The 27,219-nt window shown below is 41.6% G+C and overlaps 1 protein-coding gene across 3 annotated transcripts in view; it reads left to right on the top strand.

Annotated features, from left to right (window-relative positions):
• RASGRP3 (RAS guanyl releasing protein 3) overlaps nt 1-27,219 on the top strand; it is a 252,417-nt gene that overhangs the window by 160,830 nt on the left and 64,368 nt on the right. For all 3 annotated transcript variants that reach the window (XM_073627726.1, XM_073627725.1, XM_073627724.1), the window contains exons 7-9: nt 205-378; nt 11,826-11,942; nt 19,239-19,514. In XM_073627726.1, the coding sequence (XP_073483827.1) occupies nt 205-378; nt 11,826-11,942; nt 19,239-19,514 (567 nt within the window). The remainder of the gene's footprint in view (nt 1-204; nt 379-11,825; nt 11,943-19,238; nt 19,515-27,219) is intronic.

The raw sequence follows: 27,219 nt of genomic DNA, 5'->3' as shown, positions 1-27,219 counted from the left end.
CTTCATTTATGGTGGCATATTATGTATCATTTATTCACTGTTTTCTCCCTTGATGTCTGTACCATGTACATTTTCTCAATAAAGTTGTTTTCTGATGAAAGAAAAAAAATTATTGGAAAGGAAAAGCAATAGGCATCATCTTCTTTTGGCTTTAGATCATTATGCAAACCTATTGAACTGATACATATATATTTTTGTTTTCAGTTTACAGATTATCAAAGTTACGTAATTCATGGCTCTTTAGTGGACAACCCAACTTTGGAGCGCTCCATAGCTCTATTCAATGGAATCTCAAAATGGGTACAGCTTATGGTTCTGAGCAAGCCAACCCCACAGCAAAGAGCGGAGGTTATTACCAAGTATATTAATGTTGCCGAGGTAAAAGGCCAATGTGCCTTCATTTAATAAACTAAACATACATTTTGAAAACAGGTATTGCTAAGGATCATGAAACAGCAGTATTCATAAACACACAGCTGATGATCACAGATTAAATAGAGACAGTCTAAACAGAGTATGTCTCTTTCCGAATCATCTTCCACGACACACACTGCCCCCCTCCAGTCATTTACAATCCACAGGAACACCCCCTGTGGAAAAGACAGAACTCTTTCCAAGTGTTTAGGCTACACACACACACCCATGCGCCAACCAGGTATCAAATTAAAGATATCAAAAGCTTCTCTAAAACAGTGCAATGACTTCAACATCACTTCACAAGCCCCTTCCAAAAATATTAACTCAGAAGTAACCTACAATGCCCACAACATGTCCCAGAAAATCTGCTGCTAAATTTTCTATCACCCCTACCCAGCATAATTTCTCCCCATGTTCATAGCCCAAATGTTCTTTTGTATTATGTATGTATACTGTACCTCCAGCAAGGTCAATTAAAATCCCTGGGTCTCTTTGAACAGCCTCAGGTCTAATAAAACAGGGCTCCAATTTTTAGAAAGGCTTCACTGTCCCTAAAATCTACCACCTTTCTCCCATCAATCCATACATGTTGCAGGTGATATTTATGTAGTTTAGAGTGGCCAGATAAAACGGGTATATACTCCATATACTATTGGCCTTCATACTGGATTGGGTGCAGAATAATGTCCAAATGATGATGTAAGAAGCTCTTTACGTTCTGTGAACATGGACTCCCAAATACTACTGGTTGACTGATGAGTGGACAAACTCAATAAACCCCATAAGTAATGCATACTGAGCTGGGCTATGCTGGAGGCCTGGGCAGTGTAAGTGAAAGTCTTTCTTCTGTGAGTGTGTTTACCCACATATGATGTATTTTTCTGTTGTTGCAGTGAACTGCATTATGTTGTTCAAACTGACATCCAGTAGTAGTTAAGCACCACTGCAACTTGTTTTATCTTCTGTATTTGGTTTCTCCCTCCTATTTATTGCTAGCCAGTTCAGTCCTAGCTAGACCTTCTGTACTTCTCTGTTCCCTCAGGCAGCGTTAGTTATCACAGGGATGGTGTATTGAACTTGCCTGTGGAACTACATGATCTGCTGCTATTAAATTATCCCTGCTGCTGGAATTGCTGTGCTGCAATAGACTGTTTCCTACACAAACACCCATTTTCTGCATAAACTGATACTGCACACACATACAACATGTCTCAAGAATCTTTACATACACTACAGTTAGAGAGCAACCTTATTTTCCTCATGGTGATACTCATTTGCAAAAGGTAGGAAATATCTGTGAGACCGAAAGAATCCATTAATCCTTCTTTGAAGCTTAAAAAGAATTTGAAACAAGCATGGTAGAAATTTCTGAAGATTTATCTGATCTGTGGAAGGGAACTGTGCAATGTATTACTGCTGTTGATGAAACAAGGCTTTGAGACTATCTGAAAAATATTCCTCTCTTCTTTAAAGTGATAATACAGAGGAATTTATTTAAGAGACCTTAACTGTTTTTATTAAACAGACATGTTACATTCCTGGAGGTCAAGTCATGAACAGACGATATCACAATTGCATTAAACTACATTCTGCTACTTTGTTTCCTTCATGCTCTCTAAAGAGATTCTCCACATGCATAAGGTCCCACTCACAGCAATCATCACTCATATACTCCTCATAGTAATCCTCACTGAATTGTCAACTCATAAATCCCTGTACTGGAGTAGAAGAAGATAAACTGGAAGCTTATGGTATTAAGGAGGAAAGCAGCCATCAAAGCACAAGTCTCCCAAGCTCAAGGAAGCAACAACCTTAGCCAAGCTCAGAGCCTTGGAACAAGCTGCTGAAGAAAAAGTCCATTGTCCCATTCTGAACTCAAATGACCCCACAAGATGAACCTTGTCATTTGTCCTAAACTAGAAAATGTTTTCATTTGCTATTTACCATTTTCATGATTATTCTTTATTAATTTAATATGATGGTATTACAGTCAATGTAAGAAGAGTTAATCAAAATCAGTGTAATATACTTCTTATATTATAAGATATTATTATTATTATCTTGTAATAGGAGCATATATAGTGGAGTAGTAAAATGTAATATGTCTTTTAGAATGCTGTATTTCTCTGAATATTTTTATAAAAAGTAAACGTGCAAGTATATATAGGTGGTGCATTGAAAATCCTTGTAAAAAAAAAAAAATATTTTGCCTAAGCCAGAACAGTGTCAACTTTATTTCACAGGATGCATTCAATTCTATACGCCTTCAGTGCATTCGCCAGCAAACATAGCTGCAGCAGTCAATCCCACAGTTTACCCTGGCACATTGGACACTTCTCTATCTCCCAAGATATTGGCATCCTATGCAGCAGCTTATGTGTTATTGTAGACCAACCTGAATCCATTTTATCAAATCACTTAAAACCTCCTGAGACCTCTGGATCCCAAGCCTTAACCTGGACTGAACCTCTGCTACTCCATTCCCTCCTCCAACACCTAAACATCACGTATCCGATACCGAAGGCTAAAAAAAGGGTAAAGGAGTGCTTGTCTTACCAAAGCTTAGAAGAACTGATACGTCGGACCTTGCTAAGTACATGACTTACAGAGAATTAATTAATACAGGCCTTATGAAAGCCAATGATCGTCCAGGGAACTGCAGATGTATGCCCAGTGAACTACAGAAGCTGAAGATCCACATTAAGTCAGTAGTCCAGAACCTTAGCATCCCAACTTTACAAGAACTTAACCTGCTGATCAGCTAGTTAGGACCTCAGGTGTTAAGAGACTTAAATCTGGTCACATCCATGAACCAGACAAGGGCCTTAATCTACCATGGAAGAGATTAGAGAAAACTTAAGGCAGCCCTGAAGTTTTTGAGCTTGCCTTATTTAAAAGATTACAGGACTTTCCAAGATTGTCCAACAAGCAGGAGTTTTAGGAACAAAGCCATCATCTTCTCAAACTAGAAATCGGTAGGGAAGACCCACATTTACCAGTTATTAGCTACAGTACTTAAACGCTACACATAGTTTTAACTTGGATGTAGAAAAATTGACATAAAAATTTCAGGAACATTTTTTTCAACAGTAGGTTTCAAGTACAAGGAGCAAAATCAAGTCCTTCACACCTTTCTCCTTTCTTCCAAGTTCATAAAAGGCATAGCCACAGCTAAGAATGATCTACGCTTCCCAATTATTGGCTTGATCATTCCTAGCCTCCTCAACCACAAGAAGATTCACCAATAAATACAGAAACACTATAAACATTGTCTCTGTTGAATGTTTAAGGTTTAAGGTTAGGTTGGAACACAAGTTCAGACCAAACCTTGGCTAATCAGGCACTAAGAGAAGCCCCATAAACATTTACCTGTTCAGAGTGAGTGGTTCATGTATAATAGTGGTATTACTACCGCTATTATACATGACAGCTTCCAGGTTGTTAAAGTGATATTAAAGGCAAACATTTTTTACAAAGAAATAACAAGCATGTCATACTTACCTGCTCTCTGCAGTGGTTTTGCACCGAGCAGCCCTGACCCTCCTCTTCTCGGGTCTCCTACCGGTGCTCTTGGCCCCTCCTTCCTGTTGCGTGCCCCCAGAGCAAGCAGCTTCAATGGGGGCACCCTAAGCTGGCACGCTCTCAAGCTGCTGCTGTGCATGTCCATTAGGACACGGAGCCCTGGCTTGGCCCTGTCCCCTCTCTTACCTCATTGGCTCACTGGCTGTGATTTACAGCAGCAGGGGCCAATGGCTCCCTCTGCTGACTCAGCCAATGAGGGGGAGAGTCACCGGAGAGCTCATGCTCTCATGCAAATCATTGGATCGAGAGGGAGCTCAGGTAACTATTAGGGAGGGCTGGTGCACACAGAAGGTTTTTGACCTTCATGCATAGAATGCATGAAGGTCAAAAACCTTTAGCCTTTAGAACCACTTTAAAAATGCTGGTGCTGAGTCCATAACCAGTGAAGTCACTGGTCCCTTCATTGACATGACAGGCAATCCTCAGACATGTAGGCAAAGGACCAAGATAGTTTAAAAAAAAATATAAAACAGAAAGCCGCACTTTATACTAATGTATGAATATATACACTGCAATGAAAAATATTAAAATAAAATAAAATAAAATAAAAAGTTCTTTGAATACATGAAAGTCCAAAAAACTGTGAATATAAATCCTCAATAGTCCAATTGCTGGTACTAGTTGCTCAGGTGAATCAGAATAAAGGACAAATAATAAGTAGAATGCTTACCAGATGGTAAGCCAAATAAAACCAGTGGCTTAAACCCAGCCTGGGCCTTTAAGGAACCAATCTCGGTGGATTTGAGCAAACTTCCACTCGTGAAAATGGACGTAGATTCATATAAATTCATCTCAAAAAAAATTTAAAAACAACATAGCATAATATTGTCAACAAATATGAAAAAAGAAAAGAAAAAGAAGAATCCTCACACAGTGATGAATCATATGAAAATCATAAAAAACACCCAGTGCCTATGGACACACATAGGGCCTCTGTGCGAGTGACAAGCAATCATGCAAATAATGGGTGTTATCCCAGTAGGAAATAGATATACACCAACACCTTAAAAGGTTTCTGCTTACCAGATAAATATAGACATATGTGAATAAACATTGATCACCGAATGGTTAATTGGTGAAGGGGTTTCAAACGTGCAGCGAAGAACACAAAAATTCCTGCTTACCAGATGCAAACCTTTGAATGAGCAAACTGACACAGCCTAAAAAAACAGCCTCCCTGCATCAAATGATGTAGACCAATCATGCCAGACATATCCAAAGCTCCACGATGCCCATATTGTAAAAGATATGGCAAGATAGTGTAATACCTTTTAAACTGTTTTTATACAAAAAGAAATACACTTACAATATAAAAGAAGATAAAAGCGATGCCGGCCGGCAAACAAACGAACTCCTGTCCCCAATGGGGCGACGTGGTGACGCCAGCACGTACCTCCTAGACGCGTTTCGTCATAAGGTGACGTTTTCAATGGGGAAAAAAAAACATTGCAAGCATTGGGGTTTCCCCCTTAATTCATAACACGCACTTCAGGTCTGGAGTTGAAGGGTCCAGTATGAATTATGAGGGAACCCCATGCCATTTATTTTGTATGGGGGTCTCATAATAACATCTATATCAGCCCCTCATCTAGGATAAGGGTCTGGTATAGATAAATGGAATCCCAGGCCACTCGATTTTCAAACAGAACAAATGTCAGTTTTCCTGCGGTAGGTTGTATACATCACACAGATGTGCCACTTAATAGGTAAGTTCAGGGCATCCAAAAGGCATTTTATTTAACCACTTCAGCCCCGGAAGATTTGGCTGCTCAGTGACTAGAGCATTTATTGTGATACGGCACTGCGTCGCTTTAACTGACAGTTGTGCAGTCGTGCGATGCTGTACCCAAACAAAATTGACGCCTTTTTTTCCCACAAATAGAGATTTCTTTTGGTGGTATTTGATCATCTCTGCGATTTTTATTTTTTGCGCTATAAACAAAAAAAGAGCGACAATTTTGAAAAAAAAAACCACAATATTTTGTACTTTTTGCTATAATAAATATCCCCAATTTTTTTTTAAAAAAGCAATTTTTTTTCTCAGTTTAGGCCGATATGTATTCTACATATTTTTGGTAATAAAAATCGCAATAAGCGTATATTGATTGGTTTGCGTCTGCAAAATAGGGTATGAATTTATGGCATTTTTATTATTTATTTTTTTACTAGTAATGGCAGGGATCTGCGATTTTTTTTTAATCGTGACTGTGACATTATGGCAGACACATCAGATGCTTTTGGCACATTTTTGGGACGATTGACAATTATACAGCGATCAGTGCTATAAAAATGCACTGATTACTGTATAAATGTCACTGGCAGGGAAGGGGTTAACACTAGGGGGCGGTCAAGGGGTTAACTGTGTTCTCTGACTGTGTGTTCTAACTTTAGGGGGAGGGGACTGACTAGAGGGGATGACAGATCATGGTTCCTAGCTATTAGGAACTCACGATCTGTCTCTCCTCACAGAACAGAACAGGGTGTGTTTACACACACACAAGTCCCTGTTCTCCCCCATTTACGCCGTCAAGATGAAGGTCCTTCTGAAGATCTAATACTGCTTCGAGACCCTACCGGTTCGGGTCCCCGCCTTATTTTTGCGCCTTCTTCTTTATTTGGACTTACAAGCACCATTGTCTCCCGCCTTACTTTATATGCCCACTGGTTGAGAGGTGGGCTTGGAGTCCCCAACATCACGAAATATTATCAGGCTGCACAAATTTCCCAGCTCACTATGCTCCAGGCTACCTCCAACATTCCACTCTGGGTTCTTTTGGAAATCCACAACTGTGCGCCAGTCCCCATCTCCGCCCTCTAAACTGCGTCCCCCCTCAGTCAAACCTCTAATGGCCCATAGCCTGAAGCTTTGGGATTCTGTTTGGTACTCCGGTAGGCTCATGTCCCCGTCCCTCCTGCTCCACCCCTGCTTGAATAACCCCATGTTTGCTCCTGGCTTAGAACAACCACACATTTCCTCATGGTGGCCTGCCCATAGATCCTCTCAGGTCCAACACTTTCTTAGATATTGCACCTTCCCCTCGTGGGCTTCACTACAAGAGACCCACGGAGCTCCCTCTGTGGAATTCTTCTGCTATCTTCAATTGCGATACTGAATATCCTCTCTGACACCATGACACTTTCCCATACCAGAAAACAGCCTTCGAGCATACTTTCCTACACTCTCCGGGAACCCCTCGTACCATATCCTTAATTTATTCCTCCCTTAACTCTGGCGGTACTCTAGCCTCCTTATCCTATGTCCCCAAGTGGGAACAATACTTATGCCCCATTGGTTTGGCAGATTGGAACAAAGCCTGGTCTAGTATTGCAAAATGCTCCTTCAACATGGCTACCCTGGAGGCAGCCTATACAGTACTCCTCCGCTGATATTGGGTCCCAACCCGTATTGCCAAATTGAACCCATCATATAGTGATACATGCTTCCAGGGCTGTGGTCAGCGTAGAGATGAACTTCATATCTGGTGGTCCTACCCCCACCTAGCGGGATTTTGGTCAAGGGTGTTTGGTCTTCTGTTCACTCTCCTCTTCCATGTGTCTACCCGCAAAGATGCCAAGTTTGCTACCTCACTGTCCGATCCCTCTTCTCCTATTAGCATAAATTGGCCACCTATTTATTTATCGCCGCCAAGTGTGCGAAAGCAAGGGCCTGTAAAAAGTCTGCTGTCTGGTTTGCGGTGATGAAGAGCATCTTAACGACTCTCATGATTAACGAGAAGATGACTAGTATCCGCCACGACTCCCACACTAAATTCCTCAAAGTGTGGGGCCCATGGTGGTCTTACGCTCTGCCAACTTTGCACCGACCAGCAGGGGTCTCTCTAACTGACCTCCTCTGCCCCCTATTCTGCACTTCTTTTTCCTCTTCCTATTCTGTAATCTCCCCTCACCTCTCGCTTCCTTCTTTGCCATTTGGCCCTGTCCACCCCCCCTTTTTTTTTCTTTTCCCCTTCCTTTTTGTTCTGATAAGTTTGGTTCAAGTTTCACTTTTCCCAAATTTTGTGGACTGCTCCACACCCCACTGTATGACCTCCCTGAGCAAGGGGGTCACAGGATTTCTGGACGCATATATTTGCCAAACGTGTAACCGCTTGAGTTTTGATGCTGTATATTTTAAAGAGTTTAACATCTTTTGGAACTTTGAAAGCCTGCACAAGGCGGTTCCCATACGTTTTTTCCAAGTCACTACAAAGCATGCAATGCCATTGAAAGGGGTTTGCTTATGGAACACCCCACCACTTCCTTAAGATCTACATGACCTCCCACATCCGGGAGATTGCGCACACCTCTCAAGTTCCTGGTATTATCTGGATGAATACAACAAACTCGTGAGACCGCATCCTTCTTGGAGTATATACAGCCACTCACCACCTAAGCCTTGTCCGACCCAATCCGGCGTATGCCCCATTGGGTCCACCTCATCTGGTAAGCCTCCTCAACTCTTGGTGGTAGTGAGCGGATTTTCAGTCAAGATGTCTATATAAGTATTCAATATTTTGTCTTAACATATTGCCATATAGACTATGTATCTTTGAAGTTCATATGAGGACTATATGCTTAAAAGCAGATACAATTGATCCTCCTTACTGTCTATTGACTTGTTTACAGTTTTATATGACATTGTTCAGCGCCACACTTTTTTGTTGTTTTTCCATTTTACACTTTGTTGGTCGTGTTGGCTGCTTCCTTGTCTTTCGTTTTAGGGTAGCGCAGAATTATTCTATATCTTGCTCCACACCCCAGCCCCTGAGCAATTTAGCTCAGACACCCTGTGTCGACCCCCAGCTTTGACTGGAGGGTTATTGTTGTTCGACAGTTCATTTCCCAAAACATGTTCTAAATGTGTATTTTCATGTTGCATTATGTTATGCTTACTGCTCATATCCCCTGCACGGGATTATTAAAGCTATATTTTTTCTTATATTTTAACTAAAAAAAATTGTACCAGAAAAAAATCATTCTGATAGCAGAGGAATGGGGCAGCAGACAGAAATAACACTTAGTGCTCTTAACTGAAACAAGTACACACTATTGAGGGATATACTTTGTATTTTATGTCTGAGGTTTACAATCACTTTTTTGTATTTTTGAATTTTGTATTTTTAATGTTTCCCTTTAAGGATTACTTTTTTTTTTTTAAACATTTTTTTTGCTTTGGTATGTGTTCTCTAGGGAAGTGCCCAGCCCCCATGCTATTTGCTTAATAACCCATTGCCTATTAGCCTACTGTTTTTAACATTCAGATCCCATTGACTTCAATGAGGTTTGTGTATAGCCAAACAACTAAGAAACACAACAAACCCAAACAGTGACAACTAGACAAAGCATAGTCAAACTTTAGCATAAGCAATGCCAGTCTAGGTTCACACAGTTACGTAGTAAGTCAATAGATCAATAAAACATAGGTATATGATATGCAAAACTCATGCATCATAAAAAGAAAAAAATAGCACTACCCCTTTGGATTTATTGGTGTCATGAGTTTGATGCCTTCAAAAGAGAAAACACATTTGGGCTTATTTGGTAAAGGAATTGAGAATTTTGACTTAAATCATTATTAAATTTTCACTTTAATTAGCCAATCATGTGAAAAGCAAGTGCACATGATTCAGTGTTCAAGGTAAACAGGCATTTGCTTTTCACATAATGTGTTAATTGAAGTGACTTGTTTACACATTTTTTCAGTGAAGATTCTCAACTCCGTTAGTAAATCAGCTTCACCGTATTATACACCGACAGCCTTAACATTATGACCACCCACCATAACCCATTGAAGCATGGACTCCACTAGACCTCTAAAGGTATGCTGTGGTATCTGGCACCAAGCCATCAGTAATAAATTGGATGGATGGTCAATTGGATTGAGATCTTGAGAATTTGAAAGCCAAGTCAACACTTTAAACTCGTGTTGCTAAAACTATTCTTGAACTCATCAGACCAAGCTACTCTTTTCCATTTCTTTATGGTCAAGTTCTGATGCTCACATTCCTATTGTAGGTGTTTTTAGCTGTGGACATGGGACAGCATGGGTACCCTGACTGGTATTCAGCTACGCAGAAAACTGAGATGCGTATGCATATTCAGATACTGTTCTATAGGAACCAGCATACATTTTTTCAGAAGTTTGAGCTACAGTAGCTCTTCTATTGGATTAGACCACATGGGCCAGCCTTTGCTCCCCAGGTGCATTAATGAGCCTTGGCTGCCCATGACCCTGTCACCTGTTTGGTGGTTTTCCATCCTTAGACCACTTTTGAGAGGTCCTGACCAGTGCAGACTGTTAGAATATTATTCCAAATTCATAATTCGGCACTTATAGGTGTTATATTATATTCATGGCAAGCTTGCAAAACATATTTGGTTTTATGATTAATCATGATAAATAGAGTATGTGTGAATGACCTTGATCAATTAATTTGACATGATTCTTCATCTAAAGCTGAGCATTGCTGGATTTTTCTGGTGTAGCCAATTTGAGTATGACATATAAGGTATCTTGTAGAATGTCATGAGAAGACAAAAATAGACATGTGTCCATGTAGCTAAAGGAATATACATTGTGGATTATATCCTGTTAAGTTAAGTTAGTTTGTAGTTCTAGTCATATTAATAAGTACTAGTATATAGTTACTTAATGTAAAGTTGATAATATGTGTTCATATTATATAGATGTTTGGTTATATGACATTACATGATCAGCATATTACTTCAAGTATGGAGTGTTACATGTGGGCTTGTCAATCCTATGCCATATATGACTCTGAGTTAGAATCTTCTCTTGGATAGCATACTGAAGCTAGCAGAAATGAATATGTGCCATACAAGGTTCTAAGTTGGTGTGAGGTTATGACGTTCACACGTTCACATGTAACATATAAAGCCAATGCTTCCATATTGAAGGACACACAGTCAGACACACAGACAGACACACACACACACAGACACATAGTCACTAGGATAGATGGCACTGACATGTTCACAAGACACTTTGAGACAAGTTGGGACAGCTGTCAATTCTGCCAGAAGTCTAAGAACTTCATTTACTGTTTCTTCTTGAACGACACACAAGACAGCATGGTGACAGACAGCAGCCATGAAGCACACATGCTTTCATAAGCTTATTACAGCTTTATAACTTTTAATTCTATTTCATATATTTTTACCTACATTGAACTGAACTATCATATTTTTTTACATTGTATTTATTATGCCAATTGTGTGACAATAAACTCACACTTTGTTTTAAGTCAGTTTGACTATCAATGCTATTCATCCGGAAATGCCTCTGAGATACAAGAATATTAGATATTAATAATATTCTTCACAGACCAAGAACATCACACAACAGCTGCAGTTTTGGAGATGCTCTAATCAAGGTGTCCAGCCATTACAACTTGGCTCTTGTTAAAGTCGTTAAAGTCGCTCAAATCCTTACGCCTGACCATTTTTTCTGCTTTCAACACATTAACTTTGGGGACAACATGTTCACTTGCTGACTTATATAACCCATCAACTTTCAGGTTCTATTGTAACGGTATAATTCCATCAACTTAAAGGTTCCGTTGTAACGGGATAATCCCATCAACTTTCAGGTTGCTTTGTAATCATGGGATAATCACAGTTATTCACTTTACCTGTCAGTGATCATAAAGATCATAATGTTATGGCTAATTGGTGTATACCACAGCCTAAGCTTGTAGCCAAAGTCCAATATGGATTATAGAGGCCCAATGTAATTAGGAAGTTGCCTGCAAATCTGTTGTCAGATATTGCATATTTTTGATTCTGTATAATTTATTTCTCTGCAGAAATTATTGGATCTTCAAAACTTTAACACTCTGATGGCAGTTGTTGGTGGACTAAGCCATAGCTCCATATCTCGTCTTAAAGATACTCATGCACATCTCACCTCTGATGTTACAAAGGTATGCAAAATGTTGACAACAAACAACATATTTGTGTTTGTCATTTTTTTTATATGTATGAGCAAACACAGTAGACCTATTGCATATGCTATATAATACATTTTAGTTCAGAGATGATCATAAATGTGATTAATAGGTAATAACTGAGGAAGAAAAGCCACATATACCTCCTGTTTTTCTTTTTCAAAGTAAAAATCATGTTATACAAGCATTTCTATAAGGAACACAATACACATAAAATACAAAGGCACGCCACTTCATTTTTACATCATACTATGGGTAACCTTTTTTTGCAGTGCTCATGCAATCAGTTACACAATTATCACATACTGAGTAGAGAAAATACCTATAGAAAAAAAGGACTACAGTTTAGGAGGAATCAGGAGAAAAAAAGAAAAGATAGGGGACTGAACAGTGAAGGAGCAGCAGCCAACTTGTGAGCTCATTTTTGTGCTGTCCCTTCCTGTAAGCATGTATCCTGTGGGCAATTAAACCCTGATTGACTGACTGTCCCACCATCAATGCTGCTAATTACAGGAGGGTAGTATCAAGAAACAACTGTGCGTTTTAAGTAAACATACAATAAACGTTCTATGACCACTGGTCATTGGTGTCTAAGTGCTAAGGGCAAATTAAGCAGCATTGCCCACCTAATTGATTTTTAGACTTTTTTATTTTATTGTATTATACTAGTAATTACATACCATACTGATTTTTATTTTAATATCAGGGTCCATTTACATGGGATGCTTTACTCCGGGCTCCACGTAGGTCCGCATTTTTCTGGCATGGTAATGGACCGGTGTTGTGTGCATCCCCGCATCCCATTAATTTCTATTGGGACATGCAGCTGCACGGACACGGCCTTTGTGTCCTAATATGACATGCAGGTGAGCACGGGTGCCTGAACAAATACAGATGTCATCCAAAAAGGGGTCCCTCTCAGAAGACTTACCCTCACCTCTTGTTCTGGTGGCAACTCTGGAAAACACAAAAGTAAGGAGAAACCCAAAATTTTTCTTTTATGGTGATAATAATCACCAGGACTAATAAAGGGATGAATCTTCCCAGTACACAGGCAGAAAAAAACATCTTTACAAAAGGTTTAATGCGTTCCTACCTATCGAAAAAAAAAACAGAAAAAGAAAGGTTGCTGTTATTACAGTCTGAATAGCACTGAAAGTGTTTTGTAAAGGTATTTTTTTTCTTTTTATTAAAATAAACATGTTATAATTACCTGCATTGTGCAATGGTATTACACAGAGCGGCCTTGAACCTCCCCCTTCTTGGGTCCCCTGCCGGTGCTCCAGATTCCTCCTCTTACCAGTGCACCACCATAGGAAGCCGCTTCCTATAAGGGCTCACCTGTGGGCCCGATCCCAAGCCAGGCTGTGTGTGTCTATTACACACAAGCGCAGCTCAGCTTTAAGCATTAATGCATTAAGGTAATAAATGTCCAGCTTTAGAACCACTTTATACAACTGCTGCCAGCTTCTGTCAAAGTGTCTCCTTTTGCGCAAGGCAACAGATTAACCACTTGCTGACCAGCCACCGTACATATACTGCGGCAGAGGGGCATGTGCAGGCAAAATCACGTACATGTGTGTGATTATGCCTGCTCGGGTCTAAGAGTGCGCACTCCCCCCCCCCACCACCACCATGACCACTGTCCACCCGACACAGCAGATTGCTGATCCTAGCACTTGGGGCCTGGTCACAATGTCAACAAAGCTGTTATGAATGAATGCGGTGATTTGCCCACAGCTGTCTCTGGGCCATACACAGCACCCTGTGCCATTTGATTAACTGTAGCCAATCATTGTGTAGCCAATCATTAGGGATCACAGCTGTCATGAATGGTTACGTTCAAAACAATTCATGTAACAATTGTGCACTACTATGGTGACACTGAACCTAAAAACTAAATAAAAAAAATATTACAAGATAGAAAAAACGTTTTTTTTTTTTCACGTACTGTCACCAGTCAGTGTCCCAGATTACTGCCACATCAGCCATATGATGATGCTGCACTGTACCGGTGACAGTATGTTAAAAAAAAATAAATTTTAGTACATTTCTTAATTTTCAAAAAAATTGTGACAAAAAGTTACAACTTCAATAAGCTCACCATGCCTCTTACTAAATGCCCCAGACTGTCTACATTCCAAAAAGGGGTGATTTGGGGGAATTCGAACTGTTCTACCATTTTAGGGCCTCAAGAAATGAGGCTGTCAGTACGCTATACATTTCACATAAACCAATTACTATATGCTTATTGGTATTTTATTATCAAAGACATGTTATATAGCAGAATGACAGAAAGACAGAAAGTAGAAAATATTTTTTTGTTTCAAAATTTTCGTTCTTTTTTGTTTATATCACAAAAAATAAAAAACCCAGAGCTGATCAAATAGCACCAAAAGAAAGCTCTATATATGTGAAAAAAAATGATAAAAATGTAATTTGTCCATAATGTTACATGACTGCGCAATTGCCAGTTTGGCTGGTTCAGTAACCATGCTGACTGGTTCCCAATTGCTGTATCTGACAAAGCAACGGTCACGGAGCTATGCTGATTTTTCTCTATATGTACATTGGAGAGACAGGGCATACCATAACATGCATAGATGTGAATTTGCCATTATATCTGCCTGTAGTTCAGTTTTGTGCTCTATATATACATTAACGTTACAGCATTATACCCTCATAAACAGTATTTTTTTTTTTCACACATGGAATGTTGAGTTTTGGAAACTAAGTTGGGGATATGTTATCTTTCCTGACAGCCTCCATGGCAGCCTACGTGTGGGTTAATCCCGCCCGCTCATACCTCATAGGAGCCCTCTCCTATAAATCTGCTCTGGGCCAGAGGCCGTGTTGCTTTTTTATCCTCCTCCTAGGACCAAGATGAAGTCTTACCTTTTATGAAGTTTTCTGTAATCTAGGCCTGGCGGTGTGCACGGCGATACTGTGGTTGCTAATGGTGATCCTCTCTGAAGTCCAGCAATCCTAGCTATTAGCAGGTGGACATGGGCGATAATATGCGATGCCATGAAGAGCTTACTAACCTGGCCATAGGCAGGCAAGCGGCAATATGGCCAAACGTCCCAGCTATTAACGGGAGGCCTTGTAAATGCCCTGGTCATGTGGTGGGTCGAGCAGCAGCTCCTAGTCCCAGGTATGACCTGCAAACCAGCTCTGGCTCTCGCAGCCCTATCCAAAGCGATGGAGGCCTGGATGGAAGACATAGATGCATCCCTGAGGAGCATCTCGGAAGAAATGGTCAAGAATTCACCTATACATGAACTAAGGTTGGCGGCAGCTTATCGCCTGGTGGCTCGGATCATGCTGTCGTTTGTCATGGCTAAGCATGCCTTGTGGCTGCGCTCGTGGGTAGCCGACCCTGCCTCCAAGCAGGCATGGTGCAGGATTCCCTTTGAGGATTCGTCCCTCTTTGGGAACAAATTGGACAGTGTCATCACCCGTGCCACAGGGGGCAAGTCGGGATTCCTTCCCCATGATCGTCGCCTGCTAAACCAGAAAAGAACACAGCCCAGGCAAGGATCGGATCGGGCAAGGGACGCTCGCTGCTATAGACCTGGTCGTAAGTTCAGGAAGACCTGGAAGGTAAAACAACCTTCAGGCCAGAAGTTCTCAAAAGGGGCATCTTCTGGTGGACAGGTAGCCTCTAAATCTTTTTGATATTGCGCCTGCCCAGACAGAGCGAGTCGGGCTCTCTTACTTCGCTTTCAGCACGTCTGGGCAGCCTCGATCAAAGATTATTGGGGCGTCAAAACAGTCTCTTCAGGCCATGCCTAGACATTCAGCAGACCTTGCCTCTCTCGGAAGAGAAAAAGCAAATTCTCCTGTCCTATGCAGACTCTCTAGTGGCTCAGGTCACTGCAACACCAGTTCCAGGTGACAAAAGGTTTCAAGGGGTCTACTCGCCTCTCTTCATGGTTTTGAAGAACGGCTCCTGGAGACCAGTTATAGATCTAACCCACTTGAATTACTTCATCAAGAAGGAGAAATTCAAGATGAAGACGCTACTCACGATCTGTCAGGCAATCCAGCCAGGCGATTGGCTTGTGTCTATAGACCTGAAGGATGCCTACTTCCATGTCTCGAGTGGGCGCAGTGGAAAATGCCCTCAAGCAGTGGAACACAGGGCTCCAGGATGACTCTATCCGAATAACCCTGTCTATGCAGGGGAGCCTTCCTTTGTGGTTACAGCTGAGGAACCTCCTCAGCTGTCACTCCATTGCACCTGTGTCTTTGATCACCATCACAACAGATGCCAGCAATAGGGGCTGAGGCACTCTCTGCCTGACAGAGGTAGCCCAAGGCATATGGAGCTTTCTTCCTCACAGATTAGTCTCCGATGTTCTGGAACTCTGGGCAGCGTTCTGCGATCTATAGGCCTTTCACCACTTAACGGCAGGAACCTCGGTCCTCCTAAGACTGGACAACACAAAGGCAGTCTCATACATTAAGAGACAGCGAGGTACTCACGGTCCCTCCCTGTTGAAGGAAGTACAGCCTATCATGACCTGGGCCCAGATGAACCTGGCCAACCTAACAGCTGTCTATCTCCCCGGGGTCCAGAAAGTTCAGGCAGAATTTCTGTCGAGAGTTTTTCTAGACAACAACGAGTGGGCTCTCCACCCCAAAGTCTTCAAGTGGGTCCCGTCCCTGGGAGTCATTCCAGAAGTAGACTTGTTTGCCTCCCTGTGCAACTTCAGACTAGAGAGATACTACAGAGGTATCGTCCCCAGGTTTTTGGGGTAGATGCTCTGACAGACTAATGAAGATTCCACAGGGCATATGCCTTTCCCCGGTTCCTGTCATTCTGCGGTGTCTGTCGAGGGTCAGGATGGAAGAAGTAGAGATAGTGGCAATAGTCCCGTACTGGCCAAACAGGCCATGGTTTCCCCTGCTGATGCAACTCAGCTTCCGGGACCCAGTTCCTCTGCCCTCCTGACCAGCTCTCCTATCGCAAGGGGCAACTCTACATCCATGCTCGGCCCATCTGCACCTGATGGTTTGGTTTTTGAGAGGGGAAGACTGGAGGCCCTAGGCTGTCCGAGTAGGGCCATCTCCACATTATTGAATGCCAGAAGAGCAGGCACCAACAGGGTCTACCAGAGGATTTGGAAAAAATTTGCAGAATACACCTCCTCCACTGCAGGGTTTTGCAATAATCCAAAGATACACGATATCCTGGGCTTCCTACAATCAGGCTTGGATCTCTCCTTATCAATCAGCTTGTTGCGGGTTCAAGTTTCTGCAATTTCTGCCTTCATAGGCGTTTCCTGGGCTAGACACCCTCTTACTTGGCAGTTCTTCAGAGGAGCAATAAGGCTCAGACCTCGGAAAAAGCCATGATTTTCTAAGTGGGATCCTCCCCTTGTCCTGTATTTCTTCTCAGGAAGAGAGATGGAACACACAAATCATTTCTCTATTAAGGAACTTTCTCTAAAAGTTGCCTTCCTGGTGGCTATAACATTGGCCAAGAGGGTCTCCGAAATCAGCTCTCTGGGATGCAAGGAGCCATTTCTAACTTTTTTTCCTGATCGGGTAGTTTTGATTCCTATGCTGGGTTCAAACCCCAAAGTATCATCTGATTTTCAGGATAATCAGGAGATTGCTTTTCCAACATTTAGATCAACTGGAGATTCCAGTGTTCATCCCCTAGATGTCGTGAAAGCTCTGAGACAGTATCTAGAAGCTACAGCTCTGTTCCGTCAGTCCGACCACCTGTTTGTTCTTTTTCATGGAAAGAATAAGGATTGTGTACCTCTTCCAGATCTATTATAGCATGGATTGTTCAGGCCATTCAGTGGGCTTACAAAGCTAAGGGTTTGGCACCAGCAGAAGCGGTGACCGCTCACTCAACCAGAAGCGTGTCTACATCATGGGTGGCTTCACATCACGTGGTTCCAGAAGTAATTTGCAAAGCGGCCTTGTGGTCTTCAATTAACACGTTCATGGCGTAATACTGCTTAGAGCCAGCCTCTTTGTCATTTGTTAATTTTGGTTTACATATCTTGTCTGTTGATGGTGCCATTTAAACCTTTTTTCTTTTGTCCAGCACTTTGTCCACCCGAGTGTGTATGTCTAGTTATTTCCCACACATAGGCTGCCATGGAGTCTGTTAGGAAAACGGAAAATTTCTATCAAATACTTACCATAATTTTCCTTTCCTGATGGACTCCATGGCAGCATGAGTTCCCTCCCAGTGGCTGGAGTAGCCTAAATTATGGAACACGGCCTCTGGCCCAGAGCAAAGATTAATGGGAGAGGGGTCCTATGAGGTGTGAGGGGTGGGATTAACCCACATGTAGGCTGCCACGGAGTCCATCAGGAAAGGAAAATTATGGTAAGTATTTGATAGAAATGTCCTGTTTTATTCTCAATAATGCTAAGCTATTTTTTTTAAAGAACACAAAAGGTGTATTTTAGAACAGGAAAAACACTTTTGAAGGTGGATTATGCCTAACACCAGCTAATGTGTATGGCCAAGGAGATAAGTTAAAGGTAAACTTCGGCCTCCCATTGAATATATGTGCTGCAGCAGTTAATTATAAGTGCATTTGCACTTACAGTTTTATCTTAATCCCCCAAGTGCAAAGTCCTAAAAAAACCCTTTAATCCTGTCAGTGAATTCCACATAATGCAGTTTCCTGTGATGGTGTGGCAATGATGCTGCCTTGCTCCTGAATTAGGAGCAGTGTTGCCACTCTCATATAGACTGCGCCTTTAGTGTGGTATAAAGAAAAACTTGCAGTGGGTAGTATGTCTAGCAGCATTTTTTGCTTTTTTGGATTGGCAGTCCTGCTAAAACCCTCCCACCTTAAGCTGCAATGCCTGGGAGAGGGAGCATGTGAGGCACAAAGAATGATTTGTTTTAGTAAGGTAGGGTAAAGGAAACTTTTTAAGGCTTGTGCATTACAAAGTAACCGGATTTGTTACTTGTTTAGACTATTATACTTGAACCTTAAATTGTACTTTAATACTACAGACTCAAAGGTAAAAGTATATAAGTTCTATTCGCAGTCTCACATAGTAGTAGTTTCTGTTAATATGGCCTAGTTAGATGCTTTACTAGATGTGGATAGGAAGGCACTATACCTAGGGAGAAGGTGAAGTGACAAGAGAACTGGAAAATTTTGGTCTGCCAGTGTAGTGTGCATGAGTGCCAGGAAGTAATGGGCTTTTTTAGAAATATGAACATGAATAGTATTTTTTGCCTTTAGAGTTATTACCTGATAAATGTTTTTCTTCTGTTCTTTGCAGGTGTGGAATGAAATGACCGAGCTGGTCTCGTCTAATGGAAACTACTGTAGTTATCGCAAAGCATTTGCTGAGTGTGTAGGGTTTAAAATCCCTATTCTTGGTGTTCACTTGAAAGACTTAATAGCTGTACATGTTGTTTTTCCTGACTGGGTGGATGACAATAAAGTAAACACTGTTAAAATGCAACAGTTATATGTTACTCTCAATGAGCTGGTTTCACTACAGAGTGCTTCACCTCACTTAGAAACAAGTATGGATTTAATTAACCTCTTAACGGTATGTATATATTTTATTTACCCCAAAATAATGGCAGACTGCTTGTTCTTTATGTGAAATTAAAAAAATGGAAAAACTAGTTTTGGACTCAAGAGCAAACCATCACAGAATCTAGACCAATGGACCAGGATAGGTAGGGGGCATGTAGAATCCTATGCTAAGTTTGAGGATGAATAAGAATATGGAAAATGTGTGCAATATGGATAGGGTGGTATGAGGTTCATGGTTGGTTTTATATTTGTTTATGCAATATACAGTAACTCACAAAAGTGAGTACACCCATCACATTTTTGTAAATATTTTATTATATCTTTTCATGTGACACTTTGCTACAATGTAAAGTAGTGAGTGTACAGCTTGTATAATAGTGTAAATTTGCTGTCCCCTCAAAATAAATCAACACACAGCCATTAATGTCTAAACTGCTGGCAAGAAAAGTGAGTACACCCCAAAGTGAAAATGTCCAAATTGGGCCCAATTAGCTATTTTCCCTCCTCGGTGTCATGTGACTCATAAGTGTTACAAGTTCTCAGGTGTGAATGGGGATCAGGTGTATTAAATATGGTGTTATTGCTCTCATACGCTCTCATACTAGTCACTGGAAGTTCAACATCTTACCTCATGGCAAAGAACTCTCTTCTGAGGATCTGAAAATAAGAATTGTTGCTCTACATAAAGATGGCCTGAGCAATAAGAAGATTGCCAAGACCCTGAAACTGAGCTGCAGCACAGTGACCAAGACCATACAGCGGTTTAACAGGACAGGTTCCACTCAGAACAGGCCTTGCCATGGTCGACCAAAGAAGTTGAGTGCACCTGCTCAGCGTCATATCCAGAGGTTGTCTTTGTGAAATTGATGTATGAGTGCTGCCAGCATTGTTGCAGAGGTTGAAGGGGTAGGGGGGTCAGCCTGTCAGTGCTCAGACCATACGCTGCACACTGCATCAAATTGGTCTGCATGGCTGTCATCCCAGAAGGAAGCCTCTTCTAAAGATGATGCACAAGAAAGCCCGCAAACAGTTTGCTGAAGACAAGCAGACGAATGCTGGCCATACACTATACGAAAAATTGGCCGAAAAATCGTTCGTAAAGACACTTCGTTCGTTTTTCGGCAAGTTAATGGGCACAAATCGATAATAGTTTGTGACGTTTTTGTGGGAAAAAAACGAACGGGAAGTTTGGAAAATTTCTGCCGAACGTACGATAAATTGCAAGGTTAATGTGTTTCCCGTCCGAACTGTCTGCACTAGGTATATGTAAAAAAACAAACAAAAAATTATTTATTCATGTCCACTGAACAATTTATCGGTCATTACATGATGGCACGATCGTTTGCGGTCTCGGTCGAATGTTCGTTTTTCGAAAATGTGTTCGGCCGATTTTCTGTATAGTGTATGGCCAGCATAAGGACATGGATTACTGGAACCATGTCCTGTGGTCTGATGAGACCAAGATACAATTATTTAGTTCAGATGGTGTCAAGCGTGTGTGGCAGCAACCAGGTAAAGAGTACAAAGACAAGTGTGTCTTGCCTACAGTCAAGCATGGTGATGGGAGTGTCATGGTCTGGGGCTACATGAGTGCTGCCGGCACTGGGGAGCTACAGTTCATTGAGGGAACCATGAATGCCAACATGTACTGTGACATACTGAAGCAGAGCATGATCCCCTCCCTTCAGAGACTGGGCTGCAGGGCAGTATTCCAATATGATAACGACCCCAAATACACCTCCAAGATGACCACTGCCTTGCTAAAGAAAATGAGGGTAAAGGTTATGTATGGCCAAGCATGTCTCCAGACCTAAATATACAAGTAAAGGTGCAGAGAATTAGAGCAGTAAGTATCCCACAGTATTAGGTAATGTGCTGTATAGGCATATTAATATATGCACAGTAAAGATAACATAGTAAAAGTCCACAGTCTTATGGTTATTTAAAAAGTCCTCGGACCATATAGGGTAATGATGGGGGGGAGGGTCCCACACTCAGGGCTGCCATCAGGGGGGGAACAGAAACCATGTTCCAATGCACTGAAAAGACACAAGGGGAGAGGCACCTCTGGGTGTAGCTATAGGACAAGTTTAATGTAGATAAAAATACACAGGCAACTCACATTTGTGTAGTCATAATAAGCATTGATCCCAGCACAGGGGTATCATCATTGTAGTCAGTCCATTCCTGCTTTGTGGGCACTCTTAGCTTGCTACAAACACCGTCCTATATCTACACCCAGAGGCGCATCTCCCCTTGTGTCTTTTCTCCAGACCTAAACCCTATTAAGCATCTGTGGGGCATCCTCAAACGGAAAGTGGAGGAGCGACCGGGTCTCTAACATCCACCAGCTTTGTGATGTCATCGTGGAGGGGAAGAGGACTCCAGTGGCAACCTGTGAAGCTCTGGTGAACTTCATGCCCAAGAGGGTTAAGGCAGTGCTAGAAAATAATGGTGGCCACACAAAATATTGACACTTTGGCCCCAATTTGGACATTTTCACTTAGGGGTGTACTCACTTTTGTTGCCAGCGGTTTAGACATTAATAGCTGTGTGTTGAGTTATTTTGAGGTGACAGCAAATTTACATTGTTATACAAGCTGTACACTCACTACTTTACATTGTAGCAAAGTGTCATTTCTTCAGTGTTGTCACATAAAAAGATATAATAAAATATTTACAAAAAATGGGAGAGGTGTATTCACTTTTGTGAAATACTGAATGCATAATAAAGTTGTTTTTTTTATGATGCATTGGTCTAGGTTTTTAGGATTATTTATAGGGACCCAGTGCTGTAATGGCTTGGTCTTGAGCCCAAAACTAGTTATTCCTTTTTTTTTTTACTTCTCATAATTATTTGCTAGAGGATCCCAACCTTGCTAGATTTATATTAGAGCCCATTTTTTTGGAGCCTAGTGATTTTGGGACCTGGAGGGAGGTTTGTAAGTTTTGCATTTCTTGTTCTTTGTGTATCATAAACAAAAAGTAGCAAAAGAGAACCTTTTCCTAATATGTATCAGTCCTTCTTTCACAAGAGCACCTTGAAGTGATACTAAACAATATCCCTTTTTTCCAAAAACCATACACATCCAATACCCAATGGGCCTATAATTTATTTTTCATGAAATTGTTTCTTACTATGTTTTTTGCATCCTTGTAACATAGGCTACTGAACCTTTCCTTTCCCCCTCACTTCACTTTGTTTGAAACAAAGAGTGCATGTTAGTTGCTCTCATGTGCACTACTCTATACATGTTACAAATCCCATAATAGTTGACTGCAATAGAAGAGGCAGTATAGTCATTCCTATTGAACAGCACTAAATTTGATACTTCTGGGAATTTCTCATACCTGTGCCATCCACCGTGCACTTTAATTCCATCCTCCGGCCCCTATGACAGTGGGTGAGTCATTCTGAGTATTGTATTGATGTATCGGTTGGAGGAAGAAACCAGAGCATGCAGCAGGGGACACAGGCATCTGACATTTGCATGTTGAATGAATAAACTGACCAAGGCTGTAGCTCTGGAACAAAGGGAAAGTATGAGACACGGGCCGCTGGAGAGTTGAGTATACTATCTATTCAATTGCAGGAACTGACATTTTGATTTGTTTAGAGGCCTGATATGGGCTTGCATTTGCCCTGTAAAAGTTATCAATTAGAGTAGTTTTTCAGACTAAAGTTACTTTCCTCTCTCACAAGAGAGGACACATAGTTCTCATTCTGTGGTTCTTAATCTTGCTTGCTGCACTTACATTTAAGAAACTGTTAAATAGTGCTGCCATATTTGGTGGTCACTATTGTTGGAAGAGAAACATCAAGACATCACCCTTCTGTGGGCAACCAAATATCACCCTTCTGTGTCTCAGCCAAACCTGAACCTGGGCTCTCCAATTCAACTATTAATCCCTTCCTGACTTTGGTTCCTCTTGTTCCCTTGGGCACAAATCTATGTCCAAGACAGTACCACTATTGGGATAGAATAGAATAGCACACACCAGGCTCTTTAACAAGATTTTTGTCTTTACTGAAGAGAGTTAACTGAACAGTCAGCCATTTACGATAATAGAGGCACCACCGTGCTCAAGCAGAGGATAGAACATCTCAGTATTCCTTCTAGGTAGAAATGCAATCATACTCCAAGAATTGAGAAAAGCCTTTACACTTCTCCCCAAAGGAGAAGCTCACATAGAAGACTTCCTGGGTACATGTCCTTACAGTTCAATCCAGAAGAACTGTTTGATTCTTTCACAAGAAGAAGGCACACTCACGAACCCACCAACCTACATATATAACCCTCCAAGAACTTTTCAGACTGACAGAGCACAGTTGCTATGCAACCTAAAATGGCCTGCCATCTTAAAGGACTCTTAGACCCGGGTTCACACCTATGCGAATTGGATGCGGGGTTTCCCCGCATCCAATTCGCATAGCAGGAGAATGTGACTGCTCCCTATGGAGCCGGTTCACGTATCTCCGTTGCGGCTGCGGAGCGCACTGCAAAGAAACGCTGTGCATCTTTGGCTCTGTTTCAGGGCCGAATTCAGGCATAGATTCAGCCCTGATTCATCCCTGAAATGGGGAACAGAGACGCACATCGCTCCTGTGCGATCCGCAGCCGGTTCCATTGTGAACCGAGCCTCAAGGGCTTGTTTAACCACTTCAGCTCCGGAAGATTTGGCTGCTCAATGACCAGGCCATTTTTTGAGATACGGCACTGCGTCGCTTTAACTGACAATTGCACAGCCGTGTGACGCTGTACCCAAACAAAATTAACGTCCTTTTTTTCCCACAAATAGAGCTTTCTTTTGGTGGTATTTGATCATCTCTGCGTTTTTAATTTTTTGCACTATAAACAAAAAAAGAGCGACAATTTTGAAAAAACACAATATTTTGTACTTTTTGCTATAATAAATATCCCCAATTTTTTTTTTTAAAAATCTATTTTTTTCCTCAGTTTAGGCTGATATGTATTCTTCTACATATTTTTGGTAATAAAAATCGCAATAAGCGTATATTGATTGGTTTGCGCAAAATGTATAGTGTCTACATAATAGGTGATAGATTTATGGCATTTTTCTTCTTCTTTTTTTTTTTTACAAGTAATGGTTGCGATATGCTATTTTTATCAGGGCTGCGACATTATGGCAGACACTTTGGACATTTTGATACATTTTTGGGACGATTGACAATTATACAGCGATCAGCGTTATAAAAATGCACTGATTACTGTGTAAGTGTCACTGGCAAGGAAGGGGTTAACACCAGGGGGCGATCAAGGGGTTAACTGTGTTCTCTAGTGTGTGTTCTAACTGTAGGGGGAGGGGACTGACTAGAGGAAATGACAGATTGTGGTTTCTAGCTAGTAGGAACTCACAATCTGCCTCTCCTCTCCTCACAGAACAGGGATTTGTGTGTTTACACACACACGTCCCTGTTCTGCCCCTCGTGCCCGTAAACGCACGTGGCTGGCGGTTATCGTGACTGCCAGCTACGAGCATTGGTACCCCAGAGTGCAGCGGGCATGCGTGCACCAGCCATCCCGCTTAAAGGAGCCGACATACAGCTACGATGGCTCATGGGATTGTGACGACCTGTTGCAGTATAATGACGGCGGCTGGTCGGCAAGCGGTTAAACTTGAGTTGCCCTCTGAAAAGTGATCCATGCTGAAATGAAGGAAGAATAATTTTTGCTGGGCTGCTATGCAAAGCATTGTGGTAGTGGCATGTGTGTCCCTTTAAAAGGGATCGGTTGGGGGCAGTAAAAATGTGGCTCAACCACACATTTTTAAACCCCCCCAACTGCAAATGTAAATGAGGCCTTATAATTACTGCCCAAAGTTACTCACACTTATAGTATTAACATCTTGTGGGGGCTCTGGGGAACTACAAGGGGATCTCTATTGCACTCCTAAAACAGGAGTATTAAGTGTAAGGCTTCCTGCACTGAAAAAAGATACAATTCTGAAAGCTCTTTCAGAGTTAAACATTAAGTATTCCCTACATTTATGCATCCCCATAGCTATTAAACTTCACCAACTTTTTTGTTTCTTTATTGTTTTGGATAGGTTGGGGAAAGATTAAAACCTTTGTTGAGTTTTTAATGCTATATGGAGCTTCACTGAAGATGTATTTTTCATCATTTACTGTCACTGTGACAACAATTTCACCAGGAGGGAATTGAGGGAAAATTTGCGAAAGGAACAAAGAAATATAAAAAGTTGAAAAAAAACTAATTGGGAAGCTTTGGACCCAAGGTTGTTCTTAAATGGAAAAAAAGTCTTGAATCAAAATGAGTTTAATGACTCCAGTTAATGTGCTCACAAGCACAGGGCAGCCTACTGTGGCATCTTGGAAACAATTCAAGAGACGTTGAGGAAATAGAGCGCTTTAAGACTAAAGGTATTTAGCCAAAAAAATTAAAAAATCAGCATCAGGAGATACGAATCTTGGTCTATATTTAAAGCTGTGTCTGTGCTTTAAACCAGTGCACCTGGATATACAATAGGCCACTAGGGCTAAACAGTGGCGTCTCCAGCTTTCATATTTAGGGGGGGCACATGGGGGGACAGGGAAAAAAGTAGGGGGGCCAACTATAAAATGCAATTATATAATATATATATATATATATCCTGGGGCTCTTTACTTCTGTTGTGGGGCCCTTTATTACTATCCTGCAACGAGACCCTTTCACATGTTTTGCAGTGAGCCCCCTTTCTACTGTATTGTGGCCCCCCAGGGTGGCAGAACACAAGAAGTATGTCACCAACACACCAGGAAAATATAAGGGTCCAAAGCAGTAAGAGAACTACCAGGGTTGCAAAGGTTGAACTTGCAACTGGGTCCTGGTGTTCTGCCACTGTGGAGTTCCCCAGCCTCCTCATGCTGTCCTGCCCCTGCTATTGACAGCGCTGGTCTGGCGTCTGTCTCCTTGGCAGTGGCGGCAGTCTGTTAGGACCTAGTGCTGGTGACATTATGGGTGCATGCAGGGAAAGGCTGGCACTATTGGTTGTAGAGAGCTGAGCCCCCAGCTGGTCACCTAGCAGCAGTAATGCTGTATAACCTTCACTGTTGCCGATCAGGATGTGATCCAGGTGATGCTCCCAGTCAGATCTAATAAACACAGTATTTATTAGAATCAACAGTACAAATATATATAAATGAATAAATAAATATATATATATATATATATATATATATATATATATATATATATATATATATATATAAGCAACCGTATGTTCAGCTGCCATGTGGGCTCCATGCCTGTAAGGTGTGGGCTTTGATCACTAAAACCACTATCATATTTAACATTAGTTTGATTAGGAGCATCACCTTGATTGCATCCCAATCAGCATATCAGAGAGGGCTCCACTGCTGCTAAGCAACATGCAGGGAGCTCAACTGTCTACAACCATTAGAGATGGGCTCAGGCATGTTTGAAATCCCACATGTCTGATCCCACCAGGAAGCCGGCACTGCACACCGCTAATCACAGACAGTGAGACATTTCCTTATCTGTGCAGCTGCAAACCGGGAAATGTCTCACTGCCTGTGATTAGCTGTGTGCAGTGTCGGCTTCCTGGCAGGATCGGACATGTGGAATTGCAAACATGCCTGAGCCCATCTCTAACAACCATATGTGCTGACCCTTCTGTGCATCAGCCCCATAAAGTAATCAGCACTGGGTCCTAATGTGCTGCTGCCATGGAGA

Source organism: Aquarana catesbeiana, linkage group LG04, assembly GCF_042186555.1.
Source record: "Aquarana catesbeiana isolate 2022-GZ linkage group LG04, ASM4218655v1, whole genome shotgun sequence".
Taxonomy (NCBI): domain Eukaryota; kingdom Metazoa; phylum Chordata; class Amphibia; order Anura; family Ranidae; genus Aquarana; species Aquarana catesbeiana.
This window is presented reverse-complemented; position numbering and strand designations above follow the sequence as displayed.